The sequence below is a fragment of the Oncorhynchus tshawytscha genome, linkage group LG32 (genome assembly GCF_018296145.1).
Source record: "Oncorhynchus tshawytscha isolate Ot180627B linkage group LG32, Otsh_v2.0, whole genome shotgun sequence".
Classification (NCBI taxonomy): Eukaryota; Metazoa; Chordata; class Actinopteri; order Salmoniformes; family Salmonidae; genus Oncorhynchus; species Oncorhynchus tshawytscha.
This window is the reverse complement of record NC_056460.1, coordinates 2157700-2179234: the sequence shown is the minus strand read 5'-3', so window position 1 is coordinate 2179234 and position 21535 is coordinate 2157700. Positions and strand designations below refer to the sequence as shown.

The 21535-nt window shown below is 53.7% G+C and overlaps 1 protein-coding gene across 1 annotated transcript; it reads left to right on the top strand.

Moving 5' to 3' along the window:
• Window positions 1-205: 205 nt before the first annotated feature.
• LOC121841591 (zinc finger protein 239-like) lies at window positions 206-21057 on the top strand. Its single transcript, XM_042310865.1, has 2 exons — window positions 206-837; window positions 20276-21057. The coding sequence occupies exons 1-2, from the start codon at window positions 447-449 to the stop codon at window positions 21055-21057; spliced, it is 1173 nt and encodes a 390-aa protein (XP_042166799.1). The 5' UTR covers window positions 206-446.
• Window positions 21058-21535: the final 478 nt, after the last annotated feature.

Below are 21535 nucleotides of genomic sequence, written 5' to 3'. Positions count from 1 at the left end.
TGAGTAAAAACTCATGCTTCCTACACTAACTTTTTGTCTGAACATTATAATATATATTTTACGTCATACCAGCGTCATTGTCTTAAAGTCGCACATCTCCATCACAGAGGTTCAGACAACTGCGTTACCCACTCCAGTCAGCAGATGGCGGTCTGGGAATTTAAGGCGATGCTGCTGGTGTGACGTAAAATCTAGTGGACGGAACGCTTCTTTCAGCAGCAGCAAAACTTGGTCAGACACCTCGGTAGCTTGTTAGACAAAATAGCCGAACCAATAAAGCTCTTTAGACGCTTTAGTGTATATTACCCACTGTGTTTTAAACCCTCGTATGTCGTCTAGTTAGTAATCCTATTTCATGTTATATTTACGGTGTTGTTGTTATTATTCAGCTGCCGGGCTGGTTAAGTTAGCATTAGCATTAGCCTAGCTAGCTAACATCTCCGACCATGAGTTCACTAAGTTACTCTCTTCCTGCTGAAGAAGAGGCGGTCTGCTGGACTGAGAAAGAAGTTCTCGTCAAAGAGGAGGAGGAAGAGAAGGATGTTACAATACAAAAACAAGTAGAGGGTGAGGCTGTTACAGGGAAAGAAGAAGAGAAAGACGTTACAGTGAAAGAAGAGGCGTTCAGAGTGAAAGAGGAGGAGGATGTTACAGTAAAAGATGAGGAGGATTCAGTTGTTGAAGTGAAAGAGGAGAGGGAGATTACGGACTCATCGGAAGAGGAGGAAACTGGATATCTGGGCCCGATTTCCCAAACTCAATTTAAGGCATCCAGTGGTTCTAAATATGAACTTAGCCATAAGATGGTTTTGAGAAACCGGGCCGTGATTACCACTGGTAAGTACTATCTTAAATACAGAGGTACAAACTCTGCAGTTGTTGAACTGATGTTTGGTGTTAAAGGGGAAATCTGCAATTGCTACATCCATATTTCGACTTTTAAATTATTTATTTATAGCCATTAATTATTGAAGAATATAATACATGCCTCATGAGCTTAGTTCAACTGTTATACCCCATCAGAACCCAAAATGTTTACTCCAATGTTTAGAAAAAATGTAAATCAACAGCCTCAACATGGTTAAAACTATCATGTTGATATCTTGGATGGTCAGTCCTTGCATCCATAGATCTGTCTATGAATTTGAGAGTAGTTACATTTCTCCAGGCCCACCATCATCTAATTACCAAAAGTTGTGGAATGACTGCTTTGTTATTGTTTCAACTGCAGATTGGTTGATTGATGTGTAGTTTTTTAAAGGGAACCTAGTATTTAAACAGCAACAAAATGGCTGTTTGGAAAACAGCTGAGGGATGGGGGCTGGAGAAATGTAACCACTCTCACATTCATAGAGAAAGCTATTGTAGCAACCGTAAACCAACACCTAGCTACCTCGTCAAGAAGTTCAGACATCTTGGCATAACAGTTATAAGGTGTTGACTTGACAGTCGCTGGACCGAGGTTTGAGTTCAGCTCAAGGCTACCCCCAGAATTCACTACACTATGAATATAAGGACTGGCCATGCATGAATCAAATCAAATCAAATTTTATTTGTCACATACACATGGTTAGCAGATGTTAATGCGAGTGTAGCGAAATGCTTGTGCTTCTAGTTCCGACAATGCAGTAATAACCAACAAGTAATCTAACTAACAATTCCAAAACTACTGTCTTATACACAGTGTAAGGGGATAAGAATATGTACATAAAGATATATGAATGAGTGATGGTACAGAGCAGCATAGGCAAGATACAGTAGATGGTATCGAGTACAGTATATACATATGAGATGAGTATGTAAACAAAGTGGCATAGTTAAAGTGGCTAGTGATACATGTGTTACATAAGGATGCAGTAGATGATATAGAGTACAGTATATACGTATGCATATGAGATGAATAATGTAGGGTATGTAACATTATATAAGGTAGCATTGTTTAAAGTGGCTAGTGATATATTTTACATCATTAAAGTGGCTGGAGTTGAGTCAGTGTCAGTATCAGTGTGTTGGCAGCAGCCACTCAATGTTAGTGGTGGCTGTTTAACAGTCTGATGGCCTTGAGATAGAAGCTGTTTTTCAGTCTCTCGGTCCCAGCTTTGATGCACCTGTACTGACCTCGCCTTCTGGATGATAGCGGGGTGAACAGGCAGTGGCTCGGGTGGTTGTTGTCCTTGATGATCTTTATGGCCTTCCTGTAACATCGGGTGGTGTAGGTGTCCTGGAGGGCAGGTAGTTTGTCCCCCCTCCGGCTGCTGGACTTCGTAAATTCTAACGTTCTGCTCCTGAAGTTTGCAGTAATAGACTTATAGACTACAGATAGACAGACTACACCAGCAGTCTGCAACCTTTTCCAGTTGGAATGCCAATTTATCTGACCATTTCTGCTAATCTGTGTGCCAATTATGATTTTCATATGCTTACTGTAGGACGACAACTCCGCCCGCCCGACAACAACACAGGCTTACTGTAGGACGACATAACTCCGCCCGTCTGACAACAACACAGGCTTACTGTAGGACGACATAACTCCGCCCGCCCGCCCGACAACAACACAGGCTTACTGTAGGACGACATAACTCCGCCCGCCCGACAACAACACAGGCTTACTGTAGGACGACATAACTCCGCCCGACAACAACACAGGATTACTGTAGGACGACATAACTCCGCCCGACAACAACACAGGCTTACTGTAGGACGACATAACTCCGCCCGACAACAACACAGGCTTACTGTAGGACAACATAACTCCGCCCGACAACAACAGAGGCTTACTGTAGGACGACATAACTCCGCCCGCCCACCCACCCGACAACAAAACAGGCTTTCTGTAGGACGACATAACTCCGCCCGCCCGACAACAACACAGGCTTACTGTAGGACGACATAACTCCGCCCGTCCGACAACAACACAGGCTTACTGTAGGACGACATAACTCCGCCCGCCCGACAACAACACAGGCTTACTGTAGGACGACATAACTCCGCCCGACAACAACACAGGCTTACTGTAGGACGACATAACTCCGCCCGACAACAACACAGGCTTACTGTAGGACAACATAACTCCGCCCGACAACAACAGAGGCTTACTGTAGGACGACATAACTCCGCCCGCCTCCGACAACAAAACAGGCTTTCTGTAGGACGACATAACCCGACAACAACACAGGCTTACTGTAGGACGACATAACTCCGCCCGACAACAACACAGGCTTACTGTAGGACGACATAACTCCGCCCGCCCGACAACAACACAGGCTTACTGTAGGACGACATAACTCCGCCCGCCCGACAACAACACAGGCTTACTGTAGGACGACATAACTCCGCCCGCCCGACAACAACACAGGCTTACTGTAGGACGACATAACTCCGCCCGCCCGACAACAACACAGGCTTACTGTAGGACGACATAACTCCGCCCGCCTGCCCGACAACACAGGCTTACTGTAGGATGACATAACTCCGCCCGCCCGACAACGACACAGGCTTACTGTAGGACAACATAACTCCGCCCGCCCGACAACGACACAGGCTTACTGTAGGACGACATAACCCCCCCCGCCCGACAACAACACAGGTTTACTGTAGGACGACATAACTCCGTCCGTCCGCCCGCCCGGACAACAACACAGGTTTACTGTAGGACGACATAACTCCCGCCCGCCCGACAGCAACACAGGCTTACTGTAGGACGACATAACTCCGCCCGACAACGACACAGGCTTACTGTAGGACGACATAACTCCGCCCGCCCGCCCGACAACAACACAGGCTTACTGTAGGACAACATAACTCCGCCCGCCCACCCGACAACAACACAGGCTTACTGTAGGACAACATAACCCCGCCCGCCCGACAACAACACAGGCTTACTGTAGGACGACATAACTCCGCCCGCCCGACAACAACACAGGCTTACTGTAGGCCGACATAACTCCGCCCGCCAACAACACAGGCTTACTGTAGGACAACGTAACTCCGCCCGCCCGACAACAACACAGGCTTACTGTAGGACAACCTAACTCGGCCCTCCCGCCCGCCAACAACACAGGCTTACTGTAGGACAACGTAACTCCGCCCGCCCGACAACAACACAGGCTTACTGTAGGACAACGTAACTCTGCCCGCCCGCCAACAACACAGGCTTACTGTAGGACAACGTAACTCCGCCCGCCCGACAAACAACACAGGCTTACCGTAGGACAACGTAACCCCGCCCGCCCGACAACAACACAGGCTTACTGTAGGACAACGTAACTCCGCCCGCCCGACAACAACACAGGCTTACTGTAGGATGACATAACTCCGCCCGACAACAACACAGGCTTACTGTAGGACGACATAACTCCGCCCGCCCGCCCGACAACAACACAGGCTTACTGTAGGACAACATAACTCCGCCCGCCCACCCGACAACAACACAGGCTTACTGTAGGACGACATAACTCCGCCCGCCCGACAACAACACAGGCTTATTGTAGGACGACATAACTCCGCCCGCCCGACAACAACACAGGCTTACTGTAGGACGACATAACTCCGCCCGACAACAACACAGGCTTACTGTAGGACGACATAACTCAGCCCGACAACAACACAGGCTTACTGTAGGACAACATAACTCCGCCCGACAACAACAGAGGCTTACTGTAGGACGACATAACTCCGCCCGCCCACCCACCCGACAACAAAACAGGCTTTCTGTAGGACGACATAACTCCGCCCGCCCGACAACAACACAGGCTTACTGTAGGACGACATAACTCCGCCCGTCCGACAACAACACAGGCTTACTGTAGGACGACATAACTCCGTCCGCCCGACAACAACACAGGCTTACTGTAGGACGACATAACTCCGCCCGACAACAACACAGGCTTACTGTAGGACGACATAACTCCGCCCGCCCGACAACAACACAGGCTTACTGTAGGACGACATAACTCCGCCCGCCCGACAACAACACAGGCTTACTGTAGGACGACATAACTCCGCCCGCCTGCCCGACAACAACACAGGCTTACTGTAGGACGACATAACTCCGCCCGCCCGACAACAACACAGGCTTACTGTAGGACGACATAACTCCGCCCGCCCGACAACAACACAGGCTTACTGTAGGACGACATAACTCCGCCCGCCCGACAACAACACAGGCTTACTGTAGGACGACATAACTCCGCCCGCCTGCCCGACAACACAGGCTTACTGTAGGATGACATAACTCCGCCCGCCCGACAACGACACAGGCTTACTGTAGGACAACATAACTCCGCCCGCCCGACAACGACACAGGCTTACTGTAGGACGACATAACCCCCCCCGCCCGACAACAACACAGGTTTACTGTAGGACGACATAACTCCGTCCGCCCGCCCGACAACAACACAGGTTTACTGTAGGACGACATAACTCCGCCCGCCCGACAGCAACACAGGCTTACTGTAGGACGACATAACTCCGCCCGACAACGACACAGGCTTACTGTAGGACGACATAACTCTGCCCGCCCGCCCGACAACAACACAGGCTTACTGTAGGACAACATAACTCCGCCCGCCCACCCGACAACAACACAGGCTTACTGTAGGACAACATAACCCCGCCCGCCCGACAACAACACAGGCTTACTGTAGGACGACATAACTCCGCCCGCCCGACAACAACACAGGCTTACTGTAGGCCGACATAACTCCGCCCGCCAACAACACAGGCTTACTGTAGGACAACGTAACTCCGCCCGCCAACAACACAGGCTTACTGTAGGACAACGTAACTCCGCCCGCCCGACAACAACACAGGCTTACTGTAGGACAACCTAACTCGGCCCTCCCGCCCGACAACAACACAGGCTTACTGTAGGACAACGTAACTCCGCCCGCCCGACAACAACACAGGCTTACTGTAGGACAACGTAACTCTGCCCGCCCGCCAACAACACAGGCTTACTGTAGGACAACGTAACTCCGCCCGCCCGACAAACAACACAGGCTTACCGTAGGACAACGTAACTGTAGGATGACATAACTCCGCCCGCCCGCCCGACAACAACACAGGCTTACTGTAGGACAACGTAACTCCGCCCGCCCGACAACAACACAGGCTTACTGTAGGACGACATAACTCCGCCCGACAACAACACAGGCTTACTGTAGGACGACATAACTCCGCCCGCCCGCCCGACAACAACACAGGCTTACTGTAGGACAACATAACTCCGCCCGCGCCAGGCTTACCGACAACAACACAGGCTTACTGTAGGACGACATAACCCCGCCCGCCCGACAACAACACAGGCTTACTGTAGGACGACATAACTCCGCCCGCCCGACAACAACACAGGCTTACTGTAGGACGACATAACTCCGCCCGCCAACAACACAGGCTTACTGTAGGACAACGTAACTCCGCCCGCCCGACAACAACACAGGCTTACTGTAGGACAACCTAACTCCGCCCTCCCGCCCGCCAACAACACAGGCTTACTGTAGGACAACGTAACTCCGCCCGCCCGACAACAACACAGGCTTACTGTAGGACAACGTAACTCTGCCCGCCCGCCAACAACACAGGCTTACTGTAGGACAACGTAACTCCGCCCGCCCGACAAACAACACAGGCTTACTGTAGGACAACGTAACTCCGCCCGCCCGACAACAACACAGGCTTACTGTAGGACAACGTAACTCCGCCCGCCCGACAACAACACAGGCTTACTGTAGGATGACATAACTCCGCCCGACAACAACACAGGCTTACTGTAGGACGACATAACTCCGCCCGCCCGCCCGACAACCACAGGCTTACCCGACAACAACACAGGCTTACTGTAGGACAACATAACTCCGCCCGCCCGCCCGACAACAACACAGGCTTACTGTAGGACGACATAACTCCGCCCGCCCGACAACAACACAGGCTTACTGTAGGACGACATAACTCCGCCCGCCCGACAACAACACAGGCTTACTGTAGGACGACATAACTCCGCCCGACAACAACACAGGCTTACTGTAGGACGACATAACTCCGCCCGACAACAACACAGGCTTACTGTAGGACAACATAACTCCGCCCGACAACAACACAGGCTTACTGTAGGACGACATAACTCCGCCCGCCCACCCGCCCGACAACAAAACAGGCTTACTGTAGGACGACATAACTCCGCCCGCCCGACAACAACACAGGCTTACTGTAGGACGACATAACTCCGCCCGTCCGACAACAACACAGGCTTACTGTAGGACGACATAACTCCGCCCGCCCGACAACAACACAGGCTTACTGTAGGACGACATAACTCCGCCCGACAACAACACAGGCTTACTGTAGGACGACATAACTCCGCCCGCCCGACAACAACACAGGCTTACTGTAGGACGACATAACTCCGCCCGCCCGACAACAACACAGGCTTACTGTAGGACGACATAACTCCGCCCGCCTGCCCGACAACAACACAGGCTTACTGTAGGACGACATAACTCCGCCCGCCCGACAACAACACAGGCTTACTGTAGGACGACATAACTCCGCCCGCCCGACAACAACACAGGCTTACTGTAGGGACGACATAACTCCGCCCGCCCGACAACAACACAGGCTTACTGTAGGACGACATAACTCCGCCCGCCTGCCCGACAACACAGGCTTACTGTAGGATGACATAACTCCGCCCGCCCGACAACAACACAGGCTTACTGTAGGACAACATAACTCCGCCCGCCCGACAACGACACAGGCTTACTGTAGGACGACATAACCCCCCCCGCCCGACAACAACACAGGTTTACTGTAGGACGACATAACTCCGTCCGCCCGCCCGACAACAACACAGGTTTACTGTAGGACGACATAACTCCGCCCGCCCGACAACAACACAGGCTTACTGTAGGACGACATAACTCCGCCCGACAACAACACAGGCTTACTGTAGGGACGACATAACTCCGCCCGCCCGCCCGACAACAACACAGGCTTACTGTAGGACAACATAACTCCGCCCGCCCACCCGACAACAACACAGGCTTACTGTAGGACAACATAACCCCGCCCGCCCGACAACAACACAGGACAACAACACAGGCTTACTGTAGGACGACATAACTCCGCCCGCCCGACAACAACACAGGCTTACTGTAGGACGACATAACTCCGCCCGCCCGCCAACAACACAGGCTTACTGTAGGACAACGTAACTCCGCCCGCCAACAACACAGGCTTACTGTAGGACAACGTAACTCCGCCCGCCCGACAACAACACAGGCTTACTGTAGGACAACCTAACTCGGCCCTCCCGCCCGCCAACAACACAGGCTTACTGTAGGACAACGTAACTCCGCCCGCCCGACAACAACACAGGCTTACTGTAGGACAACGTAACTCCGCCCGCCCGCCAACAACACAGGCTTACTGTAGGACAACGTAACTCCGCCCGCCCGACAAACAACACAGGCTTACTGTAGGACAACGTAACTCCGCCCGCCCGCCCGACAACAACACAGGCTTACTGTAGGACAACGTAACTCCGCCCGCCCGACAACAACACAGGCTTACTGTAGGATGACGTAACAACACAGGCTTACTGTAGGACGACATAACTCCGCCCGCCCGCCCGACAACAACACAGGCTTACTGTAGGACAACATAACTCCGCCCGCCCGCCCGACAACAACACAGGCTTACTGTAGGACGACATAACTCCGCCCGCCCGACAACAACACAGGCTTACTGTAGGACGACATAACCCCGCCCGCCCGACAACAACACAGGCTTACTGTAGGACGACATAACTCCGTCCGCCCGCCCGACAACAACACAGGCTTACTGTAGGCCGACATAACTCCGCCCGACAACAACACAGGCTTACTGTAGGACAACATAACCCCGCCCGCCCGACAACAACACAGGCTTACTGTAGGACGACATAACTCCGCCCGCCCGACAACAACACAGGCTTACTGTAGGACGACATAACTCCGTCCGCCCGACAACAACACAGGCTTACTGTAGGACGACATAACTCCGCCCGACAACAACACAGGCTTACTGTAGGACGACATAACATAACTCCGCCCGCCCGACAACAACACAGGCTTACTGTAGGAACATAACTCCGCCCGCCCGACAACAACACAGGCTTACTGTAGGACGACATAACTCCGCCCGCCCGCCCGACAACAACACAGGCTTACTGTAGGACGACATAACTCCGCCCGCCCGACAACAACACAGGCTTACTGTAGGACGACATAACTCCGCCCGCCCCCGACAACAACACAGGCTTACTGTAGGACGACATAACTCCGCCCGCCCGACAACAACACAGGCTTACTGTAGGACGACATAACTCCGCCCGCCGCCCGACAACACAGGCTTACTGTAGGATGACATAACTCCGCCCGCCCGACAACAACACAGGCTTACTGTAGGACAACATAACTCCGCCCGCCCGACAACGACACAGGCTTACTGTAGGACGACATAACCCCCCCGCCCGACAACAACACAGGTTTACTGTAGGACGACATAACTCCGTCCGCCCGCCCGACAACAACACAGGCTTACTGTAGGACGACATAACTCCGCCCGCCCGACAGCAACACAGGCTTACTGTAGGACGACATAACTCCGCCCGACAACAACACAGGCTTACTGTAGGACGACATAACTCTGCCCGCCCGCCCGACAACAACACAGGCTTACTGTAGGACAACATAACTCCGCCCGCCCACCCGACAACAACACAGGCTTACTGTAGGACAACATAACCCCGCCCGCCCGACAACAACACAGGCTTACTGTAGGACAATAACTCCGCCCGCCCGACAACAACACAGGCTTACTGTAGGACAACGTAACTCCGCCCGCCCGCCAACAACACAGGCTTACTGTAGGACAACGTAACTCCGCCCGCCCGACAACAACACAGGCTTACTGTAGGACAACGTAACTCCGCCCGCCCGCCCGACAACAACACAGGCTTACTGTAGGACAACATAACTCCGCCCGCCCGACAACAACACAGGCTTACTGTAGGATGACATAACTCCCCCGCCCGACAACAACACAGGCTTACTGTAGGACGACATAACTCCGCCCGCCCGACAACAACACAGGCTTACTGTAGGACAACATAACTCCGCCCGCCCACCCGACAACAACACAGGCTTACTGTAGGACGACATAACTCCGCCCGCCCGACAACAACACAGGCTTACTGTAGGACGACATAACCCCGCCCGCCCGACAACAACACAGGCTTACTGTAGGACGACATAACTCCGTCCGCCCGCCCGACAACAACACAGGCTTACTGTAGGCCGACATAACTCCGCCCGACAACAACACAGGCTTACTGTAGGACAACATAACCCCGCCCGCCCGACAACAACACAGGCTTACTGTAGGACGACATAACTCCGCCCGCCCGACAACAACACAGGCTTACTGTAGGCCGACATAACCCGCCCGACAACAACACAGGCTTACTGTAGGACAACATAACCCCGCCCGCCCGACAACAACACAGGCTTACTGTAGGACGACATAACTCCGCCCGCCCGCCAACAACACAGGCTTACTGTAGGACGACATAACTCCGCCCGACAACAACACAGGCTTACTGTAGGACGACATAACTCCGCCCGCCCACCCGCCCGACAACAACACAGGCTTACTGTAGGATGACATAACTCCGCCCGCCCGACAACAACACAGGCTTACTGTAGGACGACATAACTCCGCCCGCCCGACAACAACACAGGCTTACATTAGGACGACATAACTCCGCCCGCCCGACAACAACACAGGCTTACTGTAGGATGACATAACTCCGCCCGCCCGACAACAACACAGGCTTACTGTAGGACAACGTAACTCCGCCCGCCCGACAACAACACAGGCTTACTGTAGGACAACCTAACTCCGCCCTCCCGCCCGCCAACAACACAGGCTTACTGTAGGACAACGTAACTCCGCCCGCCCGCCAACAACACAGGCTTACTGTAGGACAACGTAACTCTGCTTCCCGCCAACAACACAGGCTTACTGTAGGACAACGTAACTCCGCCCGCCCGACAACAACACAGGCTTACTGTAGGACAACGTAACTCCGCCCGCCAACAACACAGGCTTACTGTAGGACAACGTAACTCCGCCCGCCCGACAAACAACACAGGCTTACTGTAGGACAACATAACCCGCCCGCCCGCCCGACAACAACACAGGCTTACTGTAGGACGACATAACTCCGCCCGCCCGCCCGACAACAACACAGGCTTACTGTAGGACAACATAACCCCGCCCGCCCGACAACAACACAGGCTTACTGTGGGACGACATAACTCCGTCCGCCCGCCCGACAACAACACAGGCTTACTGTAGGACAACGTAACTCCGCCCGCCCGCCAACAACACAGGCTTACTGTAGGACAACGTAACTCTGCTTCCCGCCAACAACACAGGCTTACTGTAGGACAACGTAACTCCGCCCGCCCGACAACAACACAGGCTTACTGTAGGACAACGTAACTCCGCCCGCCCGCCAACAACACAGGCTTACTGTAGGACAACGTAACTCCGCCCGCCCGACAAACAACACAGGCTTACTGTAGGACAACGTAACTCCGCCCGCCCGCCCGACAACAACACAGGCTTACTGTAGGACGACATAACTCCGCCCGCCCGCCCAACAACAACACAGGCTTACTGTAGGACGACATAACTCCGTCCGCCCGCCCGACAACAGCACAGGTTTACTGTAGGACGACATAACTCCGCCCGCCCGACAGCAACACAGGCTTACTGTAGGACCACATAACTCCGCCCGCCCGCAACACAGGCTTACTGTAGGACGACATAACTCCGCCTGCCCGACAACGACACAGGCTTACTGTAGGACAACATAACTCCGCCCGCCCGCCCGACAACGACACAGGCTTACTGTAGGACGACATAACCCCGCCCGCCCGACAACAACACAGGCTTACTGTAGGATGACATAACTCTGCCCGCCCGACAACAACACAGGCTTACTGTAGGCCGACATAACTCCGCCCGACAACAACACAGGCTTACTGTAGGACGACATAACTCCGCCCGACAACAACACAGGCTTACTGTAGGACGACATAACTCCGCCCGACAACAACACAGGCTTACTGTAGGACGACATAACTCCGCCCGACAACAACACAGGCTTACTGTAGGACGACATAACTCCGCCCGCCCGCCCGCCAACAACACAGGCTTACTGTAGGACGACATAACTCCACCCGACAACAACACAGGCTTACTGTAGGCTTACTGTAGGACATAACTCCGCCCGCCCGCACGACAACAACACAGGCTTACTGTAGGATGACATAACTCCGCCCACCCGCCCGACAACAACACAGGCTTACTGTAGGACGACATAACCCCGCCCGCCCGACAACAACACAGGCTTACTGTAGGACGACATAACTCCGCCCGCCCGACAACAACACAGGTTTACTGTAGGACAACATAACTCCGCCCGCCCGACAAACAACACAGGCTTACTGTAGGACAACGTAACTCCGCCCGCCCGCCCGACAACAACACAGGTTTACTGTAGGACAACATAACTCCGCCCGCCCGACAAACAACACAGGCTTACTGTAGGACAACATAACTCCGTCCGCCCGCCCGACAACAACACAGGTTTACTGTAGGACGACATAACTCCGCCCGCCCGCCAACAACACAGGCTTACTGTAGGACCACATAACTCCGCCCGCCCGCAACACAGGCTTACTGTAGGACGACATAACTCCGCCCACCCGACGACGACACAGGCTTACTGTAGGACCACATAACTCCGCCCGCCCGACAACAACACAGGCTTACTGTAGGATGACATAACCCCGCCCGCCCGACAACAACACAGGCTAACTGTAGGACGACATAACTCCGTCCGCCCGCCCGACAACAACACAGGCTTACTGTAGGCCGACATAACTCCGCCCGACAACAACACAGGCTTACTGTAGGACGACATAACTCCGCCCGCCCGCCCGACAACAACACAGGCTTACTGTAGGACAACATAACCCCGCCCGCCCGACAACAACACAGGCTTACTGTAGGACGACATAACTCCGTCCGCCCGCCCGACAACAACACAGGCTTACTGTAGGGACAACGTAACTCCGCCCGCCCGCCAACAACACAGGCTTACTGTAGGACAACGTAACTCTGCTTCCCGCCAACAACACAGGCTTACTGTAGGACAACGTAACTCCGCCCGCCCGACAACAACACAGGCTTACTGTAGGACAACGTAACTCCGCCCGCCCGCCAACAACACAGGCTTACTGTAGGACAACGTAACTCCGCCCGCCCGACAAACAACACAGGCTTACTGTAGGACAACGTAACTCCGCCCGCCCGCCCGACAACAACACAGGCTTACTGTAGGACGACATAACTCCGTCCGCCCGCCCGACAACAGCACAGGTTTACTGTAGGACGACATAACTCCGCCCGCCCGACAGCAACACAGGCTTACTGTAGGACCACATAACTCCGCCCGCCCGCAACACAGGCTTACTGTAGGACGACATAACTCCGCCTGCCCGACAACGACACAGGCTTACTGTAGGACAACATAACTCCGCCCGCCCGCCCGACAACGACACAGGCTTACTGTAGGACGACATAACCCCGCCCGCCCGACAACAACACAGGCTTACTGTAGGATGACATAACTCCGTCCGCCCGCCCGACAACAACACAGGCTTACTGTAGGCCGACATAACTCCGCCCGACAACAACACAGGCTTACTGTAGGACGACATAACTCCGCCCGACAACAACACAGGCTTACTGTAGGACGACATAACTCCGCCCGACAACAACACAGGCTTACTGTAGGACGACATAACTCCGCCCGCCCGCCCGCCAACAACACAGGCTTACTGTAGGACGACATAACTCCACCCGACAACAACACAGGCTTACTGTAGGACGACATAACTCCGCCCGCCCGCACGACAACAACACAGGCTTACTGTAGGATGACATAACTCCGCCCACCCGCCCGACAACAACACAGGCTTACTGTAGGACGACATAACCCCGCCCGCCCGACAACAACACAGGCTTACTGTAGGACGACATAACTCCGCCCGCCCGACAACAACACAGGTTTACTGTAGGACGACATAACTCCGCCCGCCCGCCAGCAACACAGGCTTACTGTAGGACCACATAACTCCGCCCGCCCGCAACACAGGCTTACTGTAGGACGACATAACTCCGCCCACCCGACGACGACACAGGCTTACTGTAGGACCACATAACTCCGCCCGCCCGACAACGACACAGGCTTACTGTAGGATGACATAACCCCGCCCGCCCGACAACAACACAGGCTAACTGTAGGACGACATAACTCCGCCCGCCCGACAACAACACAGGTTTACTGTAGGACGACATAACCCCGCCCGCCCGACAACAACACAGGCTTACTGTAGGACGACATAACTCCGTCCGCCCGCCCGACAACAACACAGGCTTACTGTAGGCCGACATAACTCCGCCCGACAACAACACAGGCTTACTGTAGGACGACATAACTCCGCCCGCCCGCCCGACAACAACACAGGCTTACTGTAGGACAACATAACCCCGCCCGCCCGACAACAACACAGGCTTACTGTAGGACGACATAACTCCACCCGCCCACCCACCCGACAACAACACAGGCTTACTGTAGGCCGACATAACTCCGCCCGCCCGACAACAACACAGGCTTACTGTAGGACGACATAACTCCACCCGCCCACCCACCCGACAACAACACAGGCTTACTGTAGGACGACATAACTCCGCCCGCCCGACAACAACACAGGCTTACTGTAGGACGACATAACTCCGCCCGCCCGACAACAACACAGGCTTACTGTAGGACGACATAACTCCGCCCGCCCGCCAACAACACAGGCTTACTGTAGGACGACATAACTCCACCCGACAACAACACAGGCTTACTGTAGGACGACATAACTCCGCCCGCCCGCCCGACAACAACACAGGCTTACTGTAGGATGACATAACTCCGCCCACCCGCCCGACAACAACACAGGCTTACTGTAGGACGACATAACCCCGCCCGCCCGACAACAACACAGGCTTACTGTAGGACGACATAACTCCGTCCGCCCGCCCGACAACAACAAAGGTTTACTGTAGGACGACATAACTCCGCCCGCCCGACAGACAACACAGGCTTACTGTAGGACCACATAACTCCGCCCGCCCGCAACACAGGCTTACTGTAGGACGACATAACTCCGCCCGCCCGACAACAACACAGGCTTACTGTAGGACAACATAACTCCGCCCGCCCGACAACGACACAGGCTTACTGTAGGACGACATAACCCCCGCCCGCCCGACAACAACACAGGCTTACTGTGGGACGACATAACTCCGTCCGCCCGCCCGACAACAACACAGGCTTACTGTAGGCCGACATAAACCCGCCCGACAACAACACAGGCTTACTGTAGGACGACATAACTCCGCCCGCACGACAACAACACAGGCTTACTGTAGGATGACATAACTCCGCCCGACAACAACACAGGCTTACTGTAGGACGACATAACCCGCCCGCCCGCCCGACAACGACACAACACAGGCTTACTGTAGGACAACATAACTCCGCCCGCCCACCCGACAACAACACAGGCTTACTGTAGGACAACATAACCCCGCCCGCCCGACAACAACACAGGCTTACTGTAGGACGACATAACTCCACCCGCCCACCCACCCGACAACAACACAGGCTTACTGTAGGCCGACATAACTCCGCCCGACAACAACACAGGCTTACTGTAGGACGACATAACTCCACCCGCCCACCCACCCGACAACAACACAGGCTTACTGTAGGACGACATAACTCCGCCCGCCCGACAACAACACAGGCTTACTGTAGGACACATAACTCCGCCCGCCCGCCCGACAACAACACAGGCTTACTGTAGGACGACATAACTCCGCCCGCCCGACAACAACACAGGCTTACTGTAGGACGACATAACTCCGCCCGCCCGCCCGACAACAACACAGGCTTACTGTAGGACGACATAACTCCGCCCGACAACAACACAGGCTTACTGTAGGACGACATAACTCCGCCCGCCACGACAACAACACAGGCTTACTGTAGGACGACATAACTCCGCCCGCCCGCCCGACAACAACACAGGCTTACTGTAGGACAACATAACTCCGCCCACCCGCCCGACAACAACACAGGCTTACTGTAGGACGACATAACCCCGCCCGCCCGACAACAACACAGGCTTACTGTAGGACGACATAATTCCGTCCGCCCGCCCGACAACAACACAGGTTTACTGTAGGACGACATAACTCCGCCCGCCCGACAGCAACACAGGCTTACTGTAGGACCACATAACTCCGCCCGCCCGCAACACAGGCTTACTGTAGGATGACATAACTCCGCCCGCCCGCCCGACAACAACACAGGCTTACTGTAGGACAACATAACTCCGCCCGCCCGACAACAACACAGGCTTACTGTAGGACGACATAACCCCGCCCGCCCGACAACAACACAGGCTTACTGTAGGACGACATAACTCCGTCCGCCCGCCCGACAACAACACAGGTTTACTGTAGGACGACATAACTCCGCCCGCCCGACAGCAACACAGGCTTACTGTAGGACCACATAACTCCGCCCGCCCGACAACGACACAGGCTTACTGTGGGACGACATAACTCCGGCCGCCCGCCCGACAACGACACAGGCTTACTGTAGGACGACAGAACTCCACCCGCCCGTCAACAACACAGGCTTACTGTAGGACGACATAACTCCGTCCGCCCGCCCGCCCGACAACAACACAGGTTTACTGTAGGACGACATAACTCCGCCCGCCCGACAGCAACACAGGCTTACTGTAGGACCACATAACTCCGCCCGCCCGACAACGACACAGGCTTACTGTAGGACGACATAACTCCGCCGCCCGCCCGACAACGACACAGGCTTACTGTAGGACGACAGAACTCCGCCCGCCCGACAACGACACAGGCTTACTGTAGGACGACATAACTCCACCCGCCCGACAAACACAGGCTTACTGTAGGACGACATAACTCCGCCCGCCCGACAACAACACAGGCTTACTGTAGGATGACATAACTCTGCCCGCCCGCCCGACAACAACACAGGCTTACTGTAGGACGACATAACTCCGCCCGCCCGACAACAACACAGGCTTACTGTAGGACGACATAACTCCGCCCGCCCGACAACAACACAGGCTTACATTAGGACGACATAACTCCGCCCGCCCGACAACAACACAGGCTTACTGTAGGACAACGTAACTCCGCCCGCCCGACAACAACACAGGCTTACTGTAGGACAACGTAACTCCGCCCGCCCGACAGACAACAACACAGGCTTACTGTAGGACAACCTAACTCGGCCCTCCCGCCCGCCAACAACACAGGCTTACTGTAGGACAACGTAACTCCGCCCGCCCGACAACAACACAGGATTACTGTAGGACAACGTAACTCTGCCCGCCCGCCAACAACACAGGCTTACTGTAGGACAACGTAACTCCGCCCGCCCGACAACAACACAGGCTTACTGTAGGATGACATAACTCCGCCCGACAACAACACAGGCTTACTGTAGGACGACATAACTCCGCCCGCCCACCCGCCCGACAACAACACAGGCTTACTGTAGGACGACATAACTCCGCCCGCCCGCCCGACAACAACACAGGCTTACTGTAGGCCGACATAACTCCGCCCGCCAACAACACAGGCTTACTGTAGGACGACATAACTCCGCCCGACAACAACACAGGCTTACTGTAGGACGACATAACTCCGCCCGCCCACCCGCCCGACAACAACACAGGCTTACTGTAGGATGACATAACTCCGCCCGCCCGACAACAACACAGGCTTACTGTAGGACGACATAACTCCGCCCGCCCGACAACAACACAGGCTTACATTAGGACGACATAACTCCGCCCGCCCGACAACAACACAGGCTTACTGTAGGATGACATAACTCCGCCCCGCGACAACAACACAGGCTTACTGTAGGACAACGTAACTCCGCCCGCCCGCCCGACAACAACACAGGCTTACTGTAGGACAACGTAACTCCGCCCGCCCGACAACAACACAGGCTTACTGTAGGACAACCTAACTTACCGGCCCTCCCGCCCGCCAACAACACAGGCTTACTGTAGGACAACGTAACTCCGCCCGCCCGACAACAACACAGGCTTACTGTAGGACGACGTAACTCCGCCCGCCCGACAACAACACAGGCTTACTGTAGGACGACATAACTCCGCCCGCCCGACAACAACACAGGCTTACTGTAGGACGACATAACCCCGCCCGCCCGACATCAACACAGGCTTACTGTAGGACGACATAACTCCGTCCGCCCGCCCGACAACAACACAGGCTTACTGTAGGACGACATAACTCCGCCCACCCGCCCGACAACAACACAGGCTTACTGTAGGCCGACATAACCCCGCCTGCCCGACATCAACACAGGCTTACTGTAGGACGACATAACTCCTCCGCCCGCCCGACAACAACACAGGCTTACTGTAGGACGACATAACTCCGCCTGCCCACCCGCCCGACAACAACACAGGCTTACTGTAGGATGACATAACTCCGCCCGCCCGACAACAACACAGGCTTACTGTAGGACGACATAACTCCGCCCGCCCGACAACAACACAGGCTTACATTAGGACGACATAACTCCGCCCGCCCGACAACAACACAGGCTTACTGTAGGATGACATAACTCCGCCCGCGCGACAACAACACAGGCTTACTGTAGGACAACGTAACTCCGCCCGCCCGCCCGACAACAACACAGGCTTACTGTAGGACAACGTAACTCCGCCCGCCCGACAACAACACAGGCTTACTGTAGGACAACCTAACTCGGCCCTCCCGCCCGCCAACAACACAGGCTTACTGTAGGACAACGTAACTCCGCCCGCCCGCCAACAACACAGGCTTACTGTAGGACAACGTAACTCTGCTTCCCGCCAACAACACAGGCTTACTGTAGGACAACGTAACTCCGCCCGCCCGACAACAACACAGGCTTACTGTGGGACAACGTAACTCCGCCCGCCAACAACACAGGCTTACTGTAGGACAACGTAACTCCGCCCGCCCGACAAACAACACAGGCTTACTGTAGGACAACGTAACTCCGCCCGCCCGACAACAACACAGGCTTACTGTAGGACGACATAACTCCGCCCGCCCGCCCGCCCGACAACAACACAGGCTTACTGTAGGACGACATAACTCCGCCCGACAACAACACAGGCTTACTGTAGGACGACATAACTCCGCCCGCCCGACAACGACACAGGCTTACTGTAGGGACGACATAACTCCGCCCGCCCGACAACGACACAGGCTTACTGTAGGACGACATAACTCCGCCCGCCCGACAACGACACAGGCTTACTGTAGGACGACATAACTCCGCCCGCCCGCCCGACAACGACACAGGCTTACTGTAGGACGACATAACTCCGCCCGCCCGACAACAACACAGGCTTACTGTAGGACGACATAACTCCGCCCGCCCGACAACAACACAGGCTTACATTAGGACGACATAACTCCGCCCGCCCGACAACAACACAGGCTTACTGTAGGGACAACGTAACTCCGCCCGCCCGCCCGACAACAACACAGGCTTACTGTAGGACAACGTAACTCCGCCCGCCCGACAACAACACAGGCTTACTGTAGGACAACCTAACTCGGCCCTCCCGCCCGCCAACAACACAGGCTTACTGTAGGACAACGTAACTCCGCCCGCCCGACAACAACACATGCTTACTGTAGGACAACGTAACTCTGCCCGCCCGCCAACAACACAGGCTTACTGTAGGACAACGTAACTCGCCCGCCCGCCCGACAACAACACAGGCTTACTGTAGGACAACGTAACTCCGCCCGCCCGACAACAACACAGGCTTAGTGGAGGACAACAAGACAATATGACTTGTTGTTCACTTGACTGTCTTAAGACAAATGTCAAATATTGAACATTCATTACAGACGTCATTGTTTGTACAACATAATGGCTACGCTGTTGGCATCACCTTTTTACAGTATATTTTTGCTGTTGTGGGCCTTAAACCATCTGTCCGACTTTTTGTTCACACAGGAGAGAGACATGACTGTCGTGGATCCTCCAGGGGACCTCAACAACCTCATGATGCTGACGAGGCAGAGAAGAGTCTCTCCACATCGAAACACCAGCAAAGACCCACAGGGAAGAAATCTCACTTCTGCTCTGACTGTGGGAAGAGTTACTCAAGATCAGATTCACTTAAACTACATAAGAGAATACACACAGGAGAGAAACCTTATAGCTGTGATCAATGTGGAAAGAGTTTTACTACATCTAGCTCTCTGACTTCACACCAGAGAACACACACAGGAGAGAAACCTTATAGCTGTGATCAATGTGGGATGAGTTTTACTACATCAAGCCATCTGATTCGACACCAGAGAACACACACAGGAGAGAAACCTTATAGCTGTGATCAATGTGGGAGGAGTTTTACTACATCAAGCCATCTGATTCGACACCAGAGAACACACACAGGAGAGAAGCCTTATAGCTGTGATCAATGTGGGAAGAGTTTTATGACATCTAACTCTCTGACTATACACCAGAGAACACACACAGGAGAGACATCTTATAGTTGTGATCAATGTGGGATGAGTTTTACTACATCAAGCCATCTGATTGTACACCAGAGAACACACACAGGAGAGAAATCTTATAGCTGTGATCAATGTGGGAAGAGTTTTACTTCATCTAGCTATCTGACTATACACCAGAGAACACACACAGGAGAGAAACCTCATAGCTGTGATCAATGTGGGAAGAGATACTCTGATAAAAGATCTCTGATCAAACATCAGAAAATACATTCATGAAGGAGTTGTTTCATGATATCAATGAAATAATGTCACAATGTAGAATTTTTTAACATTGTAGTAGGAGTATTTTAATGATGTTACAATGTAGAATGTTTTAACATTGTAGTAGGAGTATTTTAATGATGTCACAATGTAGAATGTTTTAACTTCTTATGGTATAGGGGACGCTTGCATCCCACTTGAAGAAAAAAAACAGGGAAAATGCAGCGCGGCAAATTCAAATGATATAAAATCAAACGTTCGTTAAATTTTATATTTTTAAACGTTAATAATCTATCAAATTGTAGACGGGGCAATCTGTATTCAATACAGCAAGTAAACAAACCATGCTCCTTTTTACGTCTTGTACAACTCTCAATAGGGCAACCTTGTTCCAGGATGTGCTTCTTCTTCTTTGCACAAATGAATAACCTCAACCAAATTCCAAAGACTGGTGACATCCAGTGGAAGTGGTAGGAACTGTAAAATGGTTCCT

Excerpts from the sequence above, each read along its gene's own strand:
- LOC121841591 (XM_042310865.1), top strand. The coding sequence starts at position 447 with ATGAGTTCACTAAGTTACTCTCTTCCTGCTGAAGAAGAGGCGGTCTGC. Across the intron at positions 838-20,275 it reads CCGGGCCGTGATTACCACTG|GAGAGAGACATGACTGTCGT; the intron begins GTAAGTACTATC and ends TTGTTCACACAG.